The sequence below is a fragment of the Gymnodraco acuticeps genome, unplaced genomic scaffold (genome assembly GCF_902827175.1).
Source record: "Gymnodraco acuticeps unplaced genomic scaffold, fGymAcu1.1, whole genome shotgun sequence".
Classification (NCBI taxonomy): Eukaryota; Metazoa; Chordata; class Actinopteri; order Perciformes; family Bathydraconidae; genus Gymnodraco; species Gymnodraco acuticeps.
The window spans coordinates 606,311-625,386 of NW_022991085.1; the positions used below are offsets into that span (position 1 = coordinate 606,311).

A 19,076-nucleotide genomic window follows, 5' to 3' on the forward strand; every position below is an offset into this window, starting at 1 on the left:
GTGACAGCAGTGGGTCAAACTGTGCATTGTCTCTCCACCACTTCAAAAACAATACAGTTTTTGCCAAGAAGGTGAGGCTTATTGACAGGGCGAGATATAAATATACTATTGCTTGTCAAAGGTGTGTAAATGTAGCACTATACGATAGGGCTGTGCGATTATGGCAAAAATCATAATCACGATTATTTGGTCAATAATTGATATCACGATTATTTTGACGATTATTCATTGACCATTTATTGAACTTTAAAACAAATAATATTTTACCAATAAACAAGATCAATAAATGTGTTGGAGCGCACTTCCAAAACCATACTAAACATATATTAATATGATAAATAAAAATAAATTAGACCAAAATAAATGAAATCAAATATGTTGCAGTGCACTGTCACAACCTACTGAAAACTCCTTAACATATAGCCAACATTTTGGTAAAACATATTCATTATTCCACTCAGTTAAACGTTGAAGGCTGGCCCACCGTCATGGTCCAGAAGTAACAGGAAATAAATGTTGAACTACAATTTAAGACCAAATAAAAATGTTTAGGCCACCAAGGTCACACCATGCTGGTAGGGCTGCTCATGTCATCTCTTAAAGATTTTTTGCAAGAAACACCATCCTGTTTACATGGTCTGGTTTCAGGGATGAGCGCAGGCAGGGGACGATATTGCCACCTGTACTGAAGACCCTCTCTGAAGAGGAACTTGTGGCAGTGCTGCCACATATGACACAGGAAAAAAAGAAAAGACTCTGAAGAACCCTTTCTTTGCCATTATATAAAAATAGTGTTGCTACAAAAGTATAAATTAGGCTTACTAATAAGACAACTCAGATCTGAAGCTACACAGGAATCTGCTGCAACAGTGCAATAAAAAAGACAACATTAATAGAATCAAACCCATTTTTTGTTGCATTTTATTAGAGTATAAAAAGAAATGCCTTTTAAAATAGGATGCAAGCAACACTAGTTTCTGAACTGATAGACTATAATCAATTTAAACAGAACAGATCTTAATGTTTGCATTCTTATACCATTTTGTACAATAATTATCATGAATAAATTCAAACAAACTAAAACTTACAGCAGATTAATAACGGTATCTAACTTGAGTTTTTATTATATCAAAAACCTGTTGAAATGCTGCTGTTATTTTTACTGTCCCACAAAAGCGCGTCGCAGCCTCCAGGAAAGCTTCTTTCATAACTTCGCCGTCTTCGAAAGACTTCATGTGTTTCGCAAGAACGTGACTGACACGATAAGATGCTCTGGTAGCAGCCTTGCTCTTGTTGTTGGGCCTGGTGAAAATGGACTGCTGTGCATTTAGCTGTGCTCTCAGGCCCCTCCCCTTTTGGAGCGTAGGGCAGAATTAGGAGGGAATTCCGTCTCGTAGCGTTTGTGCACTGTTTTGAAATGCCGCTCCTAAATTACCCTTCTTCGATAAAGCCACGCTCGCATTGCAGATGAGACAGATGGACTTTGAATTGGAATAGATACAAAAATAATGATCCTCCCACTTGGAGTGAAAATTATATATTTTGGGCTTTTTTTCTTCTGCCATAATTGCGGTCTTGTGTGTGTGCGTACTGTCACTCCTGTTGACCATCCATGCTGTTGACACGGACAGCGAACTAGTGCACTGCTCACCAGCCACGCCCGGACACATGGGGTGAGGCCGGCCAATCACAAAGCTTTGATGCGTTCAAGTGCATTATTCTGGCACGGGAACATTATGTTAAAGGACATTAACGATAAAACAGAATATTGTTGTTCTATTTTTAGACACATCTCGCGATCGACTGGGAATCTCCCCGCGACCCTTCTTTTTAACTAGTTGCTGCTCTTGTTCTGACATCTTCGCTTGCGCTGAACACTCACAACACATGTCACTCACACGTGGCCGAGTGGGCTTTTAGGGAGGGGCGAAAGCGCACCCAGCAAAATAATCGTATTTTGTCAATTATGCTGTTTTCATAATCGTCGCAAGCCATAATCGTAATCGCGATTAAAATACGATTAATTGCACAGCCCTACTATACGATGTCCTTTTGTGTTCTGTTCTTACCAATGCTACGCTGACGACACCCAATTAATTCTGTCCTTTCCCCGCTCAGAGACCCAGGTCGTCGCACGCATCTCTGCTTGTCTAGCTGACATCTCTCAGTGGATGTCTGCTCATCACCTCAAGCTCAACCTTGACAAGACTGAACTGCTTTTCCTTCCGGGAAAAGATTGTCCAACTCTTGACCTGACAATCAACATCGGCACCTCAGTTGTTTCCCCGACTCAGACTGCAAGGAATCTGGGTGTGACCCTAGATAACAACCTGTCCTTCACTGCAAACATCGCTGCTACAACCCGTTGCTGCAGATACACGCTTTACAACATCAGGAAGATACGTCCCCAGCTGACTCAGAAAGCGACTCAGGTTCTGGTCCAGGCTCTCGTCATCTCACGCCTAGACTACTGCAACTCCCTCCTGGCTGGTCTACCTGCATGTGCCATCCGACCTCTGCAGCTCATCCAGAATGCAGCGGCTCGTCTGGTCTTCAACCTTCCTAAATTCTCCCACACCACTCCGCTCCTCCGCTCCCTTCACTGGCTTCCGGTAACTGCTAGAATCCACTTCAAGACACTGGTACTTGCTTACCGTGCTGCGAATGGATCTGGCCCTTCCTACATCCAGGACATGGTTAAACTGTACACCCCAGCGCGTGCACTACGCTCTGCATCAGCCAAACGACTCGCTGCACCCTCGCTGCGAGGGGGACCCAAGTTCCCATCGGCGAAAACACGTGGGTTTGCTGTCCTGGCTCCAGGATGGTGGAATGAGCTCCCCATTGACATCAGGACGGCAGATAGCTTGCACATCTTCCGGTGCAAACTGAAAACTCATCTCTTTCGACTCCACTTCGAGCGATAGAACTATTAACGAAGCACTTTTATACTAATAAAGGACTGGCTTATCTAAAGCCAGTTGAGTAGCACTTGAAATGTTTTTGCTCTATGAAGCCTGATGTACTTATATGATTCTGTTTTCTTCAAGTTGTATTTTGTTGGTCGAACGCACTTATTGTAAGTCGCTTTGGATAAAAGCGTCAGCTAAATGCAATGTAATGTAATGTTCTGTTGTTTTATGTTCATGTTGTAACCTACTTGCTGCCATGTTGGACAGGTCTCTCTTGAAAAAGAGATCGATGATCTCAATGGACCACCTGGTTAAATAAAGGTTAAAAAAATAAATAATTAATAAATTAAAAAAATCGCGGTAGATTTTGTCAGTCTCACGACGGTATTGGGACGTTTATTTACCGCGATATTCGGTATATCGTTACATCCCTAATATATATATATAATTACAAATAAATATGAGCACACATTGTCTCACAGGCACAACAAACCTCAACAGGCCATATCCAAATCTGTATTTCAAAGTTTTCGAGCAAGGAACACCAACATGTTTGCATTGTCGGGCAAATGAGTCTTTGATTGTAAACTGTCGGGAAGGTGGGGGCTCTCCATCTCCAGCTGCCGTGTTTGCTCCCAGCTGGGAACACGGAATGGGGTGGTTGTGTTTCAGGTGTAGTTTAAGGTTGGTCGTATTGCTAGCTTTTGTTGCTAGCTTTTTTAAAACAAATGCGACACACCGCCCGGCTCATTCAAGTCCGTAGGTTCGCCTCGTTTTTTTTATGCTTAAATCCAAAATATTCCCACACCGGAGATGGAGTCCATTTAACTTCAAATGCCCCTCGAGTAAGTCACACGTTGTCTCCTGCTTGTCTCTATTATTCATTTGTCTGCTACACTGCTGCACGAGGAGTGTCCTGACCTGGCTGTGTGTGTGAGCCCCGCCCCTCACGGTGTGCCTGGCCGGCAGACACAGCGCACCTGGCAAAAATGCTGGTCACATCCTTATGTAAACAAACACGCATGTAAACGGCAATTTATCGTGGTCAGAAAAGTTATCGAGTTCATTTTTATTTATCTTACGATAAGTCAATTTATTGCTTATCGCGACAGGCCTAGTTCCATCCTCAAAAATAAAAGGAGGAACGGAGGGGAGACGGTGATCGCGGAAGCTTTCTTCCTGCCTTCACAAACTTAAAGGCAAACTTGGTTCTGGACTGATTCAGAGCAGGTCATTCTGCTGTTGGTTCTGGACTGGTGTTGGTGGATAAAGCTACTCCGTGTGTGGTGTCGCTGAGCCGCTGTCACGCCTGTTCCCTGATCTCTGCGTCACCGACCGATTTGATATTCGTGTGACAGAAAAGAAAAAAAAACGTCATTGTCCGGCCACGGCCCGAAAATCTGGAAGCAACGCTGTAATCGATTTATGTTCTATCGATGCAGAATCATCCGCATCGCGATGCATCGTAGAAACGATTAACTTCAACACCCCTAATAGTTACACAGCGACAATTTGGAAATGCATCAGGATCAGAAACACCGGAATTTCCATTTTGAATTGTGTGAAATGTGTTGAAAGTACTCACACGGACTTGTTCTCCTACTTTGTGTTGTCTCCCACAGACCCTGGTCAAACAGCTGGACACCATCCTCGGCACCTTGAGTGACATTTTGAATGAGAGGTAAGATGGAGCTCTGGACTGGTGCTGCTATGCTATTGGAATGTCTCCCTTTTCATTGTAAAAGTGACTCCTCCCTGCTTGCCCCTAATGTGATTCTGTCTCTAACTGACTCCCCCCCGGTGTTGTTGTGTAGCAGTAAGCTGCTGTGGGAGCTGCGTCAGGACGCCGCAGCCTGCCTGGGTCTGCTCTGCACCGTGCTGAGCTACGAGGCCGAGCGCATCTTCAAGTGGCTCTTCCTCAAGTTCACCACAGGCAGCCGGGACGAGGTGAAGCTGCTGTACCTGGTGGCAGCGCAGCGCGCCCTGGAGGCCGCCGGGGAGAGGAAGGCCTTCTCTCACGTCATGCAGGTAATCCCACAGGCTCTGAGCCGGGCTCTGTTCCCATATCATTCTCTGATCTGCAGAAGGTGCTGATGGGAGTGTTTTGTGTGTTCCAGCTGGTGATGAGCAACCTGCAGTCCATCCTGGAGAACGTGGACACTCCGGAGCTGCTCTGTCACAGCGTGAAGTGTATCCTGCAGGTGGCGCGCTGCTACCCGCATGTCTTCAGCACCAACTTCAGAGTGAGTGCTTCACCCACGGAGCGTATGTTGCTCCACGTAGATATCAGGGCAGCAGAAAGTCTTATCGCAGACCTAAAAAACACTCGTTTCCCCTGCACCATGGACAATCCAACATTTTTTTATCTTGTTTGAATGTATGCCTTAGAAGGTTTGGCTTATTCGAAGCCAAAGCAGTAGTACATACAAAGGTTTGGTTTATTGAAAGCTAATGTACTTTCATGTTTTTGCCTTTTTGATTTTGCATCTATGTTTGATTGCACTTATTGTAAATCGTTTTGTATAAAAGTGTCAGCTAGGCAAACAGGGTTAACTAAGGTTTTTTCTGTTTTTCCACAGGACACAGTGGACATCTTGGTGGGATGGCACATTGATCACACACAGAAACACTCACTCACTCAGCAGGTTTCAGGTCAGTGGGGTTTTATCATTTGCACTAAACTTTTTTTGGTGTTCAAACTTTGATAAGTTCTCATGGGATAAGTTGGATTGACATTTTGTGTTTACTGCATACAACTTCTCTGCAATGAAATGTGGTCAACCTGTTTATTTCTGTCTACCGGCCTGTGGCTTGAATTGACTGAATAGTTGATTTTAACGGCTTGTCTACAGGGAAGGCATGTGAGCTCTGTTTTAACCTGTTAAGCCCCAATGGCTTTTTTTTCACGAAACTGTGTCTCAAAGCTTCTTAAAATGTAATAAACTAGGAATGTGTCATACTCACTTAACGGGAAGAAACTCAGCTAACTGACGATATGAACCATTTTTACCGAAACAAAACAAGTCTCACAAGAAGCGTCTAAATGAGCCCTGAGCAAAACAATGCTAACGCACTTAGCACAGAACTCTAGGTATAAATCGATCTATATACTTACACAAACAAGCATTGCTAGCAAGCTGAGATTCTACAGATTCTAGAAATATAAGGATCATCACTGAGCGATCAGAACTCGCGACAGGGGAAGCAAAACCAGACAACACACGACGTAGCTTCAGGTAGCAAAACACGGAGATATGCTCACCTTAGCTGTTATTCTGATCAAAAGTCGTGTTCAATGGCATTCAAACGAGAAAAACGCGGCCGAAGGTTAATCCATAGGTTAATACAATGTGTCTGTCACAAAATTATTGATAATCCATCATTCCATTTTTATGTCAAAAATTGAGTTTTCATATTGGCTGCTAATGATAGCTACCAGAGTGTATGACAGCCAGGGGCGGACTGGCCATCGGGACGTTCGGGACGAATCCCGATGGGCCGGTACTGAAGTGGACCGGTCGGAGGATGTGGGCCGGCCGGTAACCGGCAGGGCTCGACATTAAATGGCCCGCTGGCCCGGAAGCACTATTTGATACCCCGGGCCAGCATAACGTACTTTCCACTTGCCCGCTCGGGCCACTAAAAATATTGCTTTAAAAAAATTGTCCTGTGGTATTGGTATTTTGACTAGCAATTTAGTTAAATTGTTTCGTTTATCAACGCTACAACTTAGCGTTCCGTGAGTCGGTTGTCGTTGTTGGGTGAAAAGCTGTTTGCTGCGCAGCGCGAGCAGGTTCCCGTGAGCGCGCTCCTTCACTACAGACTATCGCGCCACCTAACCATTCGCCAAAATGTTTTTAATACCAGCGCTAACCGGCCAAGCGCCGTGCAAAAAACAATCTTCAAATAAAAGAAAGTCACCGGAGGAGTTAAAGGAGAGTGACAGGGAGCATGAGAAGAAGAGGGAGAGAAAGTTTCAGCTTGATCGATGGAGTTGGCTTCTAGTGGTGCAGTGACGCGTCCTAAAACCCTTTTATAATCTATTGATTCGATTTATGATTAGAAAATTATAAAAGTAGGGTAGACATGTGGAGATTATCCGGCTGAACAAAATGTGCATTTATCAAACAGGTTAGTTTTCCACAGACCTTATTTCCAGCTATTTCCAAAACCCTGTGGAGAAATCCCATTGCTTTTCGTCGAGGGAACCAGCAGCTTACTTCCTGTACTTCCAATATAAACAAGGTCTTTTGTCGGCTCTGTACATCAATGCCGACCTATGCTGACAAGTAAGTGAAGAGTAGAACATATAAAGGTATTGGCTATAGGGAAATGTCCCAGCATTTTAGGATAATGAAGGTTCTAATCTAATCTATTACATAGCCATTACATTTCTAACTCCTGATAATGACAGGAAGGCAGAAAGCGCATTATACTAATAATAATACTCATAATAATAGCAGACATTTTTTAACAATGACCACAATATCATTATTTTAATAAACCAAATATGAACAATTGAGGAAAATTAGGAAGAACTGATGATTCAAATGTTGTAGTTAGTGCATGAATTACTATTGCAACAAATGTGTTAATTTTCTTCATTATTAGTCGATTGTTTTTGGACGGATACAAGCCCAGAGGGCCAGTGGCATTTCACCCTTAATGTCTACCTCTGCGGTAAGTCACTAGCACCCCGCCCCCCCCCCGTCGACAATGTACTAGCGGTGTTTAGTTGCGGTACCGCGGTGGGCCGGCGGCAGGGGCAGACTGGCCATTGGGAATACCGGGAGTTCCCCCGGTGGGCCGGTGCCGTGTGTGGGCCGGAGGGCCAAAACACATTTGTAAGTGTTCCGGCCACTCCCTTTTTTTTTTTGTTGCTTACCTAAATCCTACCGGCCCACATTTGTAAGTGTTCCGGCCCAGCCCAGCCCAGCCCAGTGGGGTGTGGCCAGGGTTGGGTTGTAACGGAATACATGTAACGGTGTTACGTAATCAGAATACAAAAATCAAGTAACTGTATTCAGCTTGCGTTACATTTGAAAAACGAGTAATCTGATTACAGTTACTTTCGTAAGCCTGAAGTGAATAAATGTTGGATTACTTATTGGAATTATTGGTGGAAAGATTTCCTCACAACATTTAATATTCATTACTAAAGGTACAGCCGAATCATCACAGTGCACAAAACCGCACAGATGGACCAAAAAGGGGAGCGTTTGAAAAAAATATGCGGGTCCGCTCAGTGAAACAATAACAACGTAACATGGAGGAACAAAAGTCTGCGTTTAAATCGTGTGTGTGTGTGTGTGTGTGTGTGTGTAGAGGTGTGTGTGGTTAAAACACATCAGCCACACCGCTCTTTAGCCTTTCTAATGATTCTGAAGGTAAACACAGTGAAGGCGGTGCGTGAAAGGCGGTGCGTGAAAGGCACTGCGCGCTCCTCTTCTCAGAGGCTGAGTTAACCCTCCCGCTGCCTCCTGGTGCTGCAGAGATTTCATGAAGTGAAGGAGGTGTTCCTTCTATAAAACAGCTGCGGGCAGCAGATACTGTGAGAGTCACGGACATGAATACATAGATCAAGGCAGACTGGTGCACACACTCTCCTGTTTTGCCAATCCGGTGCTTAAACAAATATAGCTCCTCACCCCTGGCCGTAATGTCCTTAAAATGAAGTCCGAGTTCAACATTTTAATTCATGTCCTGCCAACACTGGCAGGACAGAAGGCGACACGCCCTTTCTAAGCCGTGTCCCTCACATCCCAAGCTGCATTCCCAAAAAGTGTATTATGTTGTTACAACAGGGTTCAGGGGGAGTGGCTGTACGGCTGTACCCGTAGGATAGACTCAGAGGTCGTGCGGCTGTGGAGAAGAACGTGTTGCCCACATTCTGTTACTGAGTTTAGGCTAGTTAGCTAGCAGGTTTATTGTTTTGGGTGCAGTCACTTTTGCCTCCACTTGCAGTTCAAATAAATGTTGAAAGAAAAAGTTAATCTGTTTACAGTTCTGTTTTATATGGGTGTTGAAGAAGAAGAAGAAGAAGAAGAAGAAGAAGAAGAAGAATTGGGAGGGATGAAACCCTCTGTAATGGTCACACATGCAGAGCACACAGCACACACAGTGAAATGTGTTCTCTGCTTTTAACCCATCCTAGTACCAGGAGTCTAGTACTAGGAGCAGTGGGCAGCTATTGTACAGCGCCCGGGGAGCAATGGGAGTGAGGGGGGAAGGGGGATGTCTGGTGCCTTGCTCAAGGGCACCACGGCAGGAGGTGAACTGGGACCTCTCCAAGTAGAAGTCTACACTCCAAATAGGTCTGGTCGGGGACTTGAACCGGCGACCCTACGGCTCACAGTCCAAGCCCCGACTGACTACCATAGATTTAGTCCCTAATTTTGCTCTCAAAATTGACCAGATTGATGCATTTAACTTCAACATTTAAAAAAACATCTTCCTGGAGGAGCTTGCCCCCGGACCCCCCTAGAGGAGGTGAGGTCCACCACCTGCCCACACCCCCTGTTAAATTGTCTCACCCACATTGAGGATGCTTCCTACGCCCATGTTTTATTCCATGTGTCAAGTCAGGCAAATTGGGTCCAAATGTTATTGCATCAATGATCTGTTAACATTAAAATCACTAAATATATGCCGTAACTATTTTGCTCTAGGCAACTCAAGGGCTCAGGTAATGTGATTACTATATGAATAATTGTCCAAAATAACATAAAATGCATAGGGTTTTTTGTTAAGTAACATACTTTCGTTGCCGGCCGGCCGATACATGCCGCGCATTAAGTGGGCCTGTCTGTCAATTAATCCCCGGGCCACTTTTTCACCCCAGTCCGCCCCTGGCCAGCGGTACCGTAGTGGGCCGGTCGAGAGTCCCGGGCTGATTTGTAGTCCCAGTCCGCCCCTGATGACAGCTTCCTATTTTGGGTATTCTGGCTACTTGTCACTCTCACTCCTTATTTGGTAACGTGTGTGTGTGTGTATGTGGAACTTCCCCTCGATTCTATTGGCTCTAACGGTTAAAAAGAGGTGTCAATTGTCAAAATCGACCAAGGGGGGCCAGAGATAGGTCAAATCCACCCAAATGACCCCAGAAGTGTTTTTTTTATTTTGTTGCTAAATCTCTCTAAAAAGGTCAAATGTCACTTGTTTTGCATCAATCTTGATACAGGGTACTTATTAGATGTCATAGTTTGGATTCCTAAAGATTTTAGTTTACTATCCCATCATTCAAGGGTGGTTTTCACTATAAGTAATGTTTGTTTTTTTTGGACAGACACAATCATCTTTTTACTATGTCTGAATTTACTTTAAAATAAAAAAAAATCTATATTGATTCTGACTCTTCTACATCCAACTCACAGGTTTATCATTACTTTGAGAAAAAATATTATTAATGTAACCCTTTTAGAAGGGAAGATATGGTCATTTGTTCTGGGAATGTCATTTTCGAGCCTGAGACCTGAAAAACAGGCTCAGGGCTTAACAGGTTAAAGTAATCAACACTGCCTGTATCTACACAGGCTGCTTAAGGACTTCATTATTTGTCTCACTTTTATAAGCTATTTTTAATAGATGACCCAAAAAAAGAAATCTACTTAACAGGAAAAGAGCATTGTTTACAGATGAAATAGACATTTCTGAATTTAGTATACTATGAAACGAGGATATCCACTGATTAATGGATGAATCTACTTGCACTTCATCTGACCATCACAGTAGTGCTAAACATTGTGCTGCTGTAGATGGCAGTCCAGTAGCTCATGTCCCTGTCCCCCCCTCTGTCCCCCCTCTGTGTGTTCAGGCTGGTTACAGAGTCTGGAGCAGTTCTGGGTGGCAGACCTGACCTTCTCCACCACTCTGCTGGGACAGTTCCTGGAGGATATGGAAGCATATGCAGAGGTGACGTTAAAGCATTACATGAAGCTCCTGGACAAAATGCTGTTCTGCCAGTTAGATACTCTACTGTTGTGAAGCAATTTGTATTGCTCTATGGTTTATTGTTTTACAGGAAAATACAAATTGTAATTTGAGACAAATGTATCAATATTCTCTATCCTATAATTGTATAGGTATGTATGGTTTTTAGGATGAATTTCTGCACCACTTTATTGCCTCTGTGAATAAGTCTGGTTAAAGTGATATTCTGGTGTAAAAGCTGTACATCCTGCCAGTTGGAGGTGATGAAGAGTTTGATTGAGTGTGTGCCCTGTTCAGGATCTGAACCATGTGATGTCAGGGGAGGTGCTGGATGAAGACATCCCCCCTCCCTCAGTGTCTCTGCCCAAACTGGCAGCTCTGCTGAGGGTCTTCAGTACGGTGGTCCGCAGCATCGGAGAGAGATTCAGTCCCTTCAGAGGACCCCCCATCAATGAGGTCTACGTCAACGATGTAAGAGCTACACCTCCAACAACCTGGGGGCGCGGAGTTAATATTATAAAAGATGTTCTGAAAAGCAGATCCAGTCACATGAACTAGGGATGTTACGATTCACCGATTCGGTGCACCGGCATAAACGTTGAACATGCGAGTGCACCGGTTGAGAGAGTGCACATCGGCTACAGTTTGGGTTGAACTCGCGATGCATCGATTGTAGCGTCTTTGCATCGGTAAAAAAACGATTCATTCATATAATATCCCCTCATCCTGTCAGCACTCCGCAGAGACGATCTTTGCTTCGCACTACGGAGGCCGAGAATCTCAGTTATCAACAAACATGGAAGTCGAGGAGAAAGAGAAACAGCGCACAGAAAAATACCTACAAATCAAACGTTTGGCAACACTTCGGATTGTTCAAGAAAGACGGTCAACTTGAAAAATCGCTCGCAAATTGTTAACGATGCCGAGCCGCTTTAAAGTACACAAGTAGTACGAGGAACTTAGCGACGCACATAAAGAGGCGACATGGGGTCTGCGGCTGAAAAGAGAAACCTGAAAGTTAGACATATGAGTGAAATCACTCAGTGAGGTGTTCTGTCAGAGAGAGTGGTGTTTAGTTTACAGCAGCCTGTGACGGCCAATAATAGTTTAAATGTCTTCCTCACTGTAAGCAGTTATGAAAGAGCTGTTTGTGAAAGGTTCTTTGTGTTCTTTATTGTTCATATAGAAGCCACTGCTTTCTGCTCACTGGTGAGTTAGCCTATGAGTGTTCAGCACATCAGGCTGGCAGCTGTATGGGCATTGCTCTATGGTAGCTGTTATTTGCACATTGTTAATCATGAGCAATGCATCCTTACATTGTTTAACTGTGAGGTGTTATAACATTGCACTGTACTCTGGAGACAGAGAACACTACTACACTTGTGAAAAGGCCAGTCTGTGAAAGGTCCAAGTGTTTGTTTTGTTTAAGGTCAAACAGCATGATGGGATGCGCAGTACTAGTAGAGAGAACCAAATATGTAAAGCACTTTTTTGTTAATTTATGATTTGCTGCATATGAGGAATAAAACTAAAATCCTCTGTCGTACCAAATTGAATTGTATCATTATTTTGCATCGTGTTGAATCGCATCGCCCCGTATCGCATAATGTTGAATCAAATCGTATCGAACTGTATCGCAACAGGTGTGAATCGTATCGCATCGCCTGGTGTTTCAAAGGTATCGTTAATGTATCTTATCGTTGGCAGCGTATCGAGATGCGCATCGTATCGGCCTCAGTGATGGAGATGCACATCCCTAGCATGAACGCATGTGTTTATCTCTATCATTTGCTACAGGTGACTTCTACATTTGTTATTAATGCGATATTTGAGTCATGGTATCTGAATCTGTTCTGTTTCCTCAGGTTCTGAGCCGGGTTCTGTCCTGTGTGTCGACGGCGAAGCAGGTCCAGTTCTCTGAGCCGGTCCTCACGGCGGGGAACGAGTGTGTGGGGGTGCTGCTGACCAGTGTGGAGCCCTACGGCCTGCTGATGGAGGCCATCCTCGCCTACGGCCTGGACCAGCTGGACTGCTGTCAAGCTTGCGGCCCTGACTACAACCTGGCAGTGCTCAGCCTCGTCACCTTGGTAACGCCACTTTAAGAGTTTGATCACACCGGTTTCACTTTGATCTGATTACACTGTGGTTTCACACTGAGCGAGTTTCATAAAGCTTATTTGTATTGACATTTTCAGTCTATTTGTTGTTCTTGGAGTTTTACACCTATAAGGTTTGTTTTGGTTCCGTTTACTCTTGTGGGTTGAATATTATTCCTCTCTACCAAACTGTAGCACTTTTGTTTGTTTTGCTTTTGATGTCATTTTGACTGTGCATTGTCTTTCAGATCATAGACCAGATCAACACGAGGCTGCCTGCGGCCTTCGTTGAGAAATTGTTGGCACCCGAGTCCCGCCTGCTGAAGCTGCGCTTCCATCGAGAGAAAGAGGTGAGCAATTGTGTGTTGCTGTGTCAAAACATGTGTGAGTTTGTAACATTATGGGCCATTGGTTCATTTTCTAACATGTAAGGCTTGGTTTATTATTTCTATGTAGCTAATACGCTACGGAGCCACACATGTTGGGGTATCCAGACATTTCAGCCAGTCATATTGGAAAAAGCGCGAGCATACATCTGTTACGGCCCGTCCACACAGCGGCGTGCGTTGAAGCTTCCAACGCTTCTGCCCATTCCCTTTGAATGGGGTGACATCACTTTTAGCCGAACTGCATTTTGGGAAGCGACGTGGAACGTTGCTGGCGTTGCTGGCTTCAAAAGTTGAGCAATGTTCAACTTTTGACGCCTCGACGGAGGCGTCAACCAATGAAATCCCGTTTATGCAAATCTGCCAGTACAAGGGCTAGCCAATCAGACCGCGTGTATGCTGGGAGAGACTACGCAGGTCATTTCCTCATATTCAAAAAAATTGAGGGAAAGTTCATTGTAGCGGTAGTGAATCACCCGGTGCTGTATGATCAGTCTCTGTTGATCTACCGGGATACAAACCGGAGGAGCGAGGCATGGAGGGAGGAGGCAGAGACAGTGGATGAAACTGGTAGGTTTTCGCCTGTTTGGGGATTTTATATCCAGTTTACTTCGTTTTAACATTGCTATTGCTTTGTATGTCGGGGGCGGGAGATTCATGTGATTGGTTGTTGGTCGCGTTGCTCGCAAAAAATCCCCAAGCTTCAGATACGCCCACCTCCAAGCGTCAACGCACGCCGTTGTGTGGACGGGCCGTAACTGTTTTGGAAATGATGCAGTGATCTGCTCCCACTCCTCTTGAAATAAAGCTCCCTCGTTCAGCTCGCTCTGTGGGTGTGACTTTCTTGCTGTCATAATCATTCATATCTATACATCCATGATTTAATGATTGCTATGAGCACAACATTATTTCTAGCCTCTTATTTTTGCTCTCAAACTGTGCTTTCAACTTTAAAATGTACACATTTTAGATGGAGGATAACTGTATTTTTACATTTGACTGCAGAAAAATTAAATAATTCAATGTAACTTTTTTGTTTGTATTGTTTAGCCATTATTGGAATTTAGGGGCCCAAAGCAGAATAAATAGACCCAGACCAAAGAGAAGCATAATGGCTTTAAAGTGGATTACTGTAAGGGTGAGGGCTATTGTTTCATGGTTGGGGTTTGGTTGTAATAATTTGAAATGAAATAAAACACTAATGTCCTCACACATTTGATAAACCTGCATGTGGTTATTCCCCAGGTGATGTCAGCAGTTCTGGCTGTGTACAAGGCGCTGCTGAGTCTGAAGAACATTCCCACGCTGGAGGCAGCTTATAAGCTGGTTCTGGGGGAGGTGGCCTGTGCCCTGTCCAGCCTGACGGGGACCCTGGAGCCCAGTGAGAGTGCCCTGGCCCCCAGCAGCATTTGCCCCAGCATCCAGCACCCCACTTTTGCTTCCCTCACCCTACCCCCTGAGAAGGCACAGTTTATCGTGATCTTCAACCTCAACACCCTGACCACCATCGGAAACACCAAGAACTCTCTCATCGGGGTCAGTCTCTTTTTACTGATGCTCACTAAACAACACTCGCACAGCTAGTAACGGCATGATCACTTGTTGTATCACTGAGGCTAAAGGCTGAGGCAGCTGCTTACCGAACATATGAACTGGCTTGGCTGCCTCAAGAAAAAGATGCAGGCCCTTCCTGCTACATAGTCTAGTTACCACCTGAGTGAACCTGGAAATGTTTAGGCCCCCAAAGCATATGTTAGAAATGAATAGTAGTGTCCCCAGCACATAGAAACTGCTGGACGCTAACTTGCATATGTTGGGCAGTTTTGGAGTGGTTTTGGGGGTTATTGAGGATGCTGAGTCCATTTCTGACATTTTCATGAAAAATAATATCAGTTTTAACCATAAAGTGACAGTATTTGTCCTCTCAGTGGGCAGCAAAACACCTCTTACAACCTTGGCGCTTCTTACGCCCCAACAAAAACACACTTATAAGCAGGGATGCACATAACTTTTTTGCCCTGGTTCTCAAAGGAGCACCTGGAGCTGTTGCTTGGTGCTCATCCTTAAAATGAAATAAACCGTAACTTTTGAGGGGGTCTTTATTTGCCAGACACACGGCACTGAACACACATGCAGAGGTGAACACAGAACACACATGCAGAGGTGAACACAGAACACACATGCAGAGGTGAACACAAGACAACATTAGCACGACCAGTAATCCGACAAGCTGTCATCACTACCCTCCTGACTGTTCTCCTCACTGTCTTCCTCTCTGTCAGACATGGTAGCTGATGATGTAGGCCTACTACTTTCTCTCTGGTTGAGTCTGTGATTAGCTGCTTGCATCCACAAGTCAACAGCTGGGTTTGGGTCGAAAGTCCAGTTTTAAAAGGATATGTTTGGTTACTGTCCTATAGTATACATTGGAATGATTTCAAACCTGTTTATCCCAATAATTATAAAGGAGTGCCTTGGAAATATGTGTTTACATAAATTGTGACCAAACCGTTTGAACTTAGACTAAAGTTAACTATCTAAACACTCAGAGTCCTTACCTCACTGAGCTGTAGTTATCAGCCTCTCAGTCTGACTGGAGAGGACTCTCCCTCCACATTATTATAGAAACATCTTCTTCTTATATCCGTTAGAGCAGCTAGCACCAGATTCTAATAACAACAGCGCCGGTACCGGTGCACCCTCCCTCTCTCCCTCGCATTTTGTCTGTGAGCTGCGGGCGCCAGATAAGCCAACATCCCCCATTTTCATCACTTTCAGCGGCCATCGTACAGGGCAAATGAAAAGTGTAACCGGGATGAAAAGGGTGTTACATTTACTTAATTATGAATATTGTTACATCAAGGCCGAAAATTAAAATGAGCCCCAACGGTTTTCCCTCCCAGAACTGCCAGCGCAGCGCCTCCACAGATCTGGCGCCCTAGGTGAAAATCAACGCCAGTGCTACGGGCCGGCCCTGAGTTCATATGCAACTCGCAAATATATATCTCTCTCTCTCTCTCTTTCTCTTTTCTCTTTTCCCTTCTCCCTTCTCTCTCCCTTTCTCTCAATGTTGGTACGCAAGTGCGCCTTTTTTCAAATGACCCGGTGCGCAGCAGTTATGTGCAGCCCTGCTTTAAGGGTCCCTATGCTTGGTTTTGGTTTCATTATGAATTTAAAATGTTTCTATGAAGATTTCCTGTCCCTCCACATTCCACAACACTATCAACCCCCTCTTTCAGTTCTGTAGTCTGGCTATTTTAGCGTCCGCCCTAAGACTCTTGAGTATGGCGACCAATCAATGATGACAACCTGTGCCCGTTACGCAGCTCACTTGACTCGCCTTATTGGACCTGATCATACTGTCACTCTGCCTGTTACTGTAAACAGAGACTATGGACTGCAGTGTAGTTCATATGCTTTACTGATACATCTAAAAAAGGGCATTGAATCCAGTTATAACCAGGTGAAAGTGAAATGCTGTCTCACTAAACGCATTGTGGTGTTATTGTCCTGATGAACTGTTACATGGCCGTGTGTTTATTGTTGGAGTGTCTTCTGTCTCTGAAGATGTGGGCGTTGTCTCCTACGGTCTTCACCCTGCTCAGTCACGATATGACGCTGGTCCACGCTGAGTTGGCTGTCTTCTACCCTGCCATCCAGTATGCAGCGCTCTACACCCTGTACTCCCACTGCACCAGGTAACACACACACACACACACACACACACACACACACACACACACACACACACACACACACACACACACACACACACACACACACACCAATGTTTCAGTTTTTACCGGGCTTTGACCATTCCGGTAAATATATCTCCGGTCATATTGTCCAGTAAAAATAATTAGCCATTAACCACACATTTAAAGTGTTCTAAAAATAGTCTAAATAGATGAGTCGGCATCAGCTCCATGACGCCACCAGCTGGCTGTGATGACAGCGCACACAGAGCCGTCTGAGCGCGCCGTACTGATGCTGCCTTTTGCATGCTCAAACCCAACGGTGGCACCCAGGGTAAAGACTAGACGGAACACAAAAGAACGATGGAGGGTCATTTAACATCAGGGAATTGCTGTTGTATAGATACAAATATTTGTTCAACCTCAATTATAAATACAGATAATATTTGACTGAATATTTCACATCTGTCCAGTAAATTGAAATCTTAGCGGACACAATTTTTGTTGGACACACACACACACACACACACACACACACACACACACACACACACACACACACACACACACACACACACACACACACACACACACTCACACACACACATCCCTGGCTTCAAAAGTATGTTCTTCCTGTTCTTGCATGTTACATCTGTGTTCCCTGAGGAGCTCCTAAGAAAGGAGACTGTTGATCTGGTGGGATGTGTCAGAGGTTTAAATGGAACATAGCCAGTAGAGATGAATGCACAGATGAACAGTAACCTGTAGGAGCTGCTCTGATGTCACTGCTCCTGACCGCCTGTCTCTTCTGTTTGTTCAGACACGATCACTTCATCTCGTCCAGCCTGTCGTCCTCCCCCTCCCTGTTTGATGGCGCCGTCATCAGCACCGTCACCACGGCCACAAAGAAACATTTCAGCACGCTGCTAAATCTTCTGGGAGGTCTGCTAGCCAAGGAGCACCTCCCCCCCGAGGCCAGGTTCTTCATCACACCAACTTACACCACGACTAAAACTCAACGATGAACTGTCAGGACATTAACAGTTAAATAAAAACGACTACTTGGATAGTGATACCCATGCACAACCTCAGAATGTGCCACATGGAAAGCCATCCCATTAATAGTCCACAGTGAGTGGTGAGCTAACGGGCACTAAGTGTTGTTCCACTAGGAGTCACAGCTGGGTGGAACCATTCAGGACCAATCAAATAACCATACTCGGGGAAAGCTTCCAGTTTTGTATATATAACCTTAATAAATAAGTAAGCATTTCATTAAACAAACCTAATAATTAAATACAAATCATTGCTATTGCTTTCTATGGATCTATTCTTATTTTTTATACAAATTTGGAAGGGGTTTTCTCCAACTTCTTTCTTTATTTGAACATCTCAAGAACAAACGTACAAGATTGCCATATTTACGTACTATTTTGTCCGGCTGCACCAATAATGAAAGTCATTTCTAGAATGCCCAGCGTATACATAAAAGTCATTTTATAAACCAAGAACAGAAACAATTGACGAAATCAAAACAATAACGAAAGAAAAACCCTTGCATAGTCATAAACGATGGATCCATTTCATGTTTGTATGTGTTAACAGAACAGAAACAGGTTTATTGCCAAGCAGCTTAACACAAACGAAGGATTTGCCTTGGTGTACATGGTGCAAAGACACAGTTCAAGGAAATTAAAAGTCAAACAACCAAACAAGAAACAATACAAAACAATTAGAAAACTATTATACGTTAAGATATAGAACATTATTTACATGAAATCTGGATATATCAAAAAACGACGTACAATATCAGTGCAAAGTACTCAGAATAATGAAATATGTGCAGTATCTAAAGAGTTTTGAGATGTATTCATTTGAGATAGCTGCTAAGTGGATCCACAGCTCTAACAGCTCTGTCGCTCTGTCAGGAGGCTGCTGCTGACCTGGGCTCAGGAGATCTCTGTGCTGATGAAGACGTCTGACAACTACAGCCCCCTCTTCTCCCTGCCCTCCTTCAACAAGTTCTGCAGAGGCCTGCTGGCTAACGGTGAGCCCCCT

At 44.3% G+C, this 19,076-nt stretch overlaps 1 protein-coding gene across 1 annotated transcript in view; it reads left to right on the forward strand.

Annotated features, from left to right (window-relative positions):
* The window catches only part of smg1 (SMG1 nonsense mediated mRNA decay associated PI3K related kinase), a 101,013-nt gene that overhangs the window by 20,639 nt on the left and 61,298 nt on the right, over positions 1-19,076 (forward strand). Inside the window, 12 exon segments of the mRNA XM_034236815.1 lie at positions 4,535-4,593; positions 4,727-4,940; positions 5,030-5,155; positions 5,492-5,564; positions 10,726-10,823; positions 11,139-11,312; positions 12,707-12,928; positions 13,186-13,287; positions 14,569-14,859; positions 16,891-17,021; positions 17,839-17,997; positions 18,947-19,065. Coding sequence (XP_034092706.1) covers positions 4,535-4,593; positions 4,727-4,940; positions 5,030-5,155; positions 5,492-5,564; positions 10,726-10,823; positions 11,139-11,312; positions 12,707-12,928; positions 13,186-13,287; positions 14,569-14,859; positions 16,891-17,021; positions 17,839-17,997; positions 18,947-19,065 — 1,768 coding nt within the window.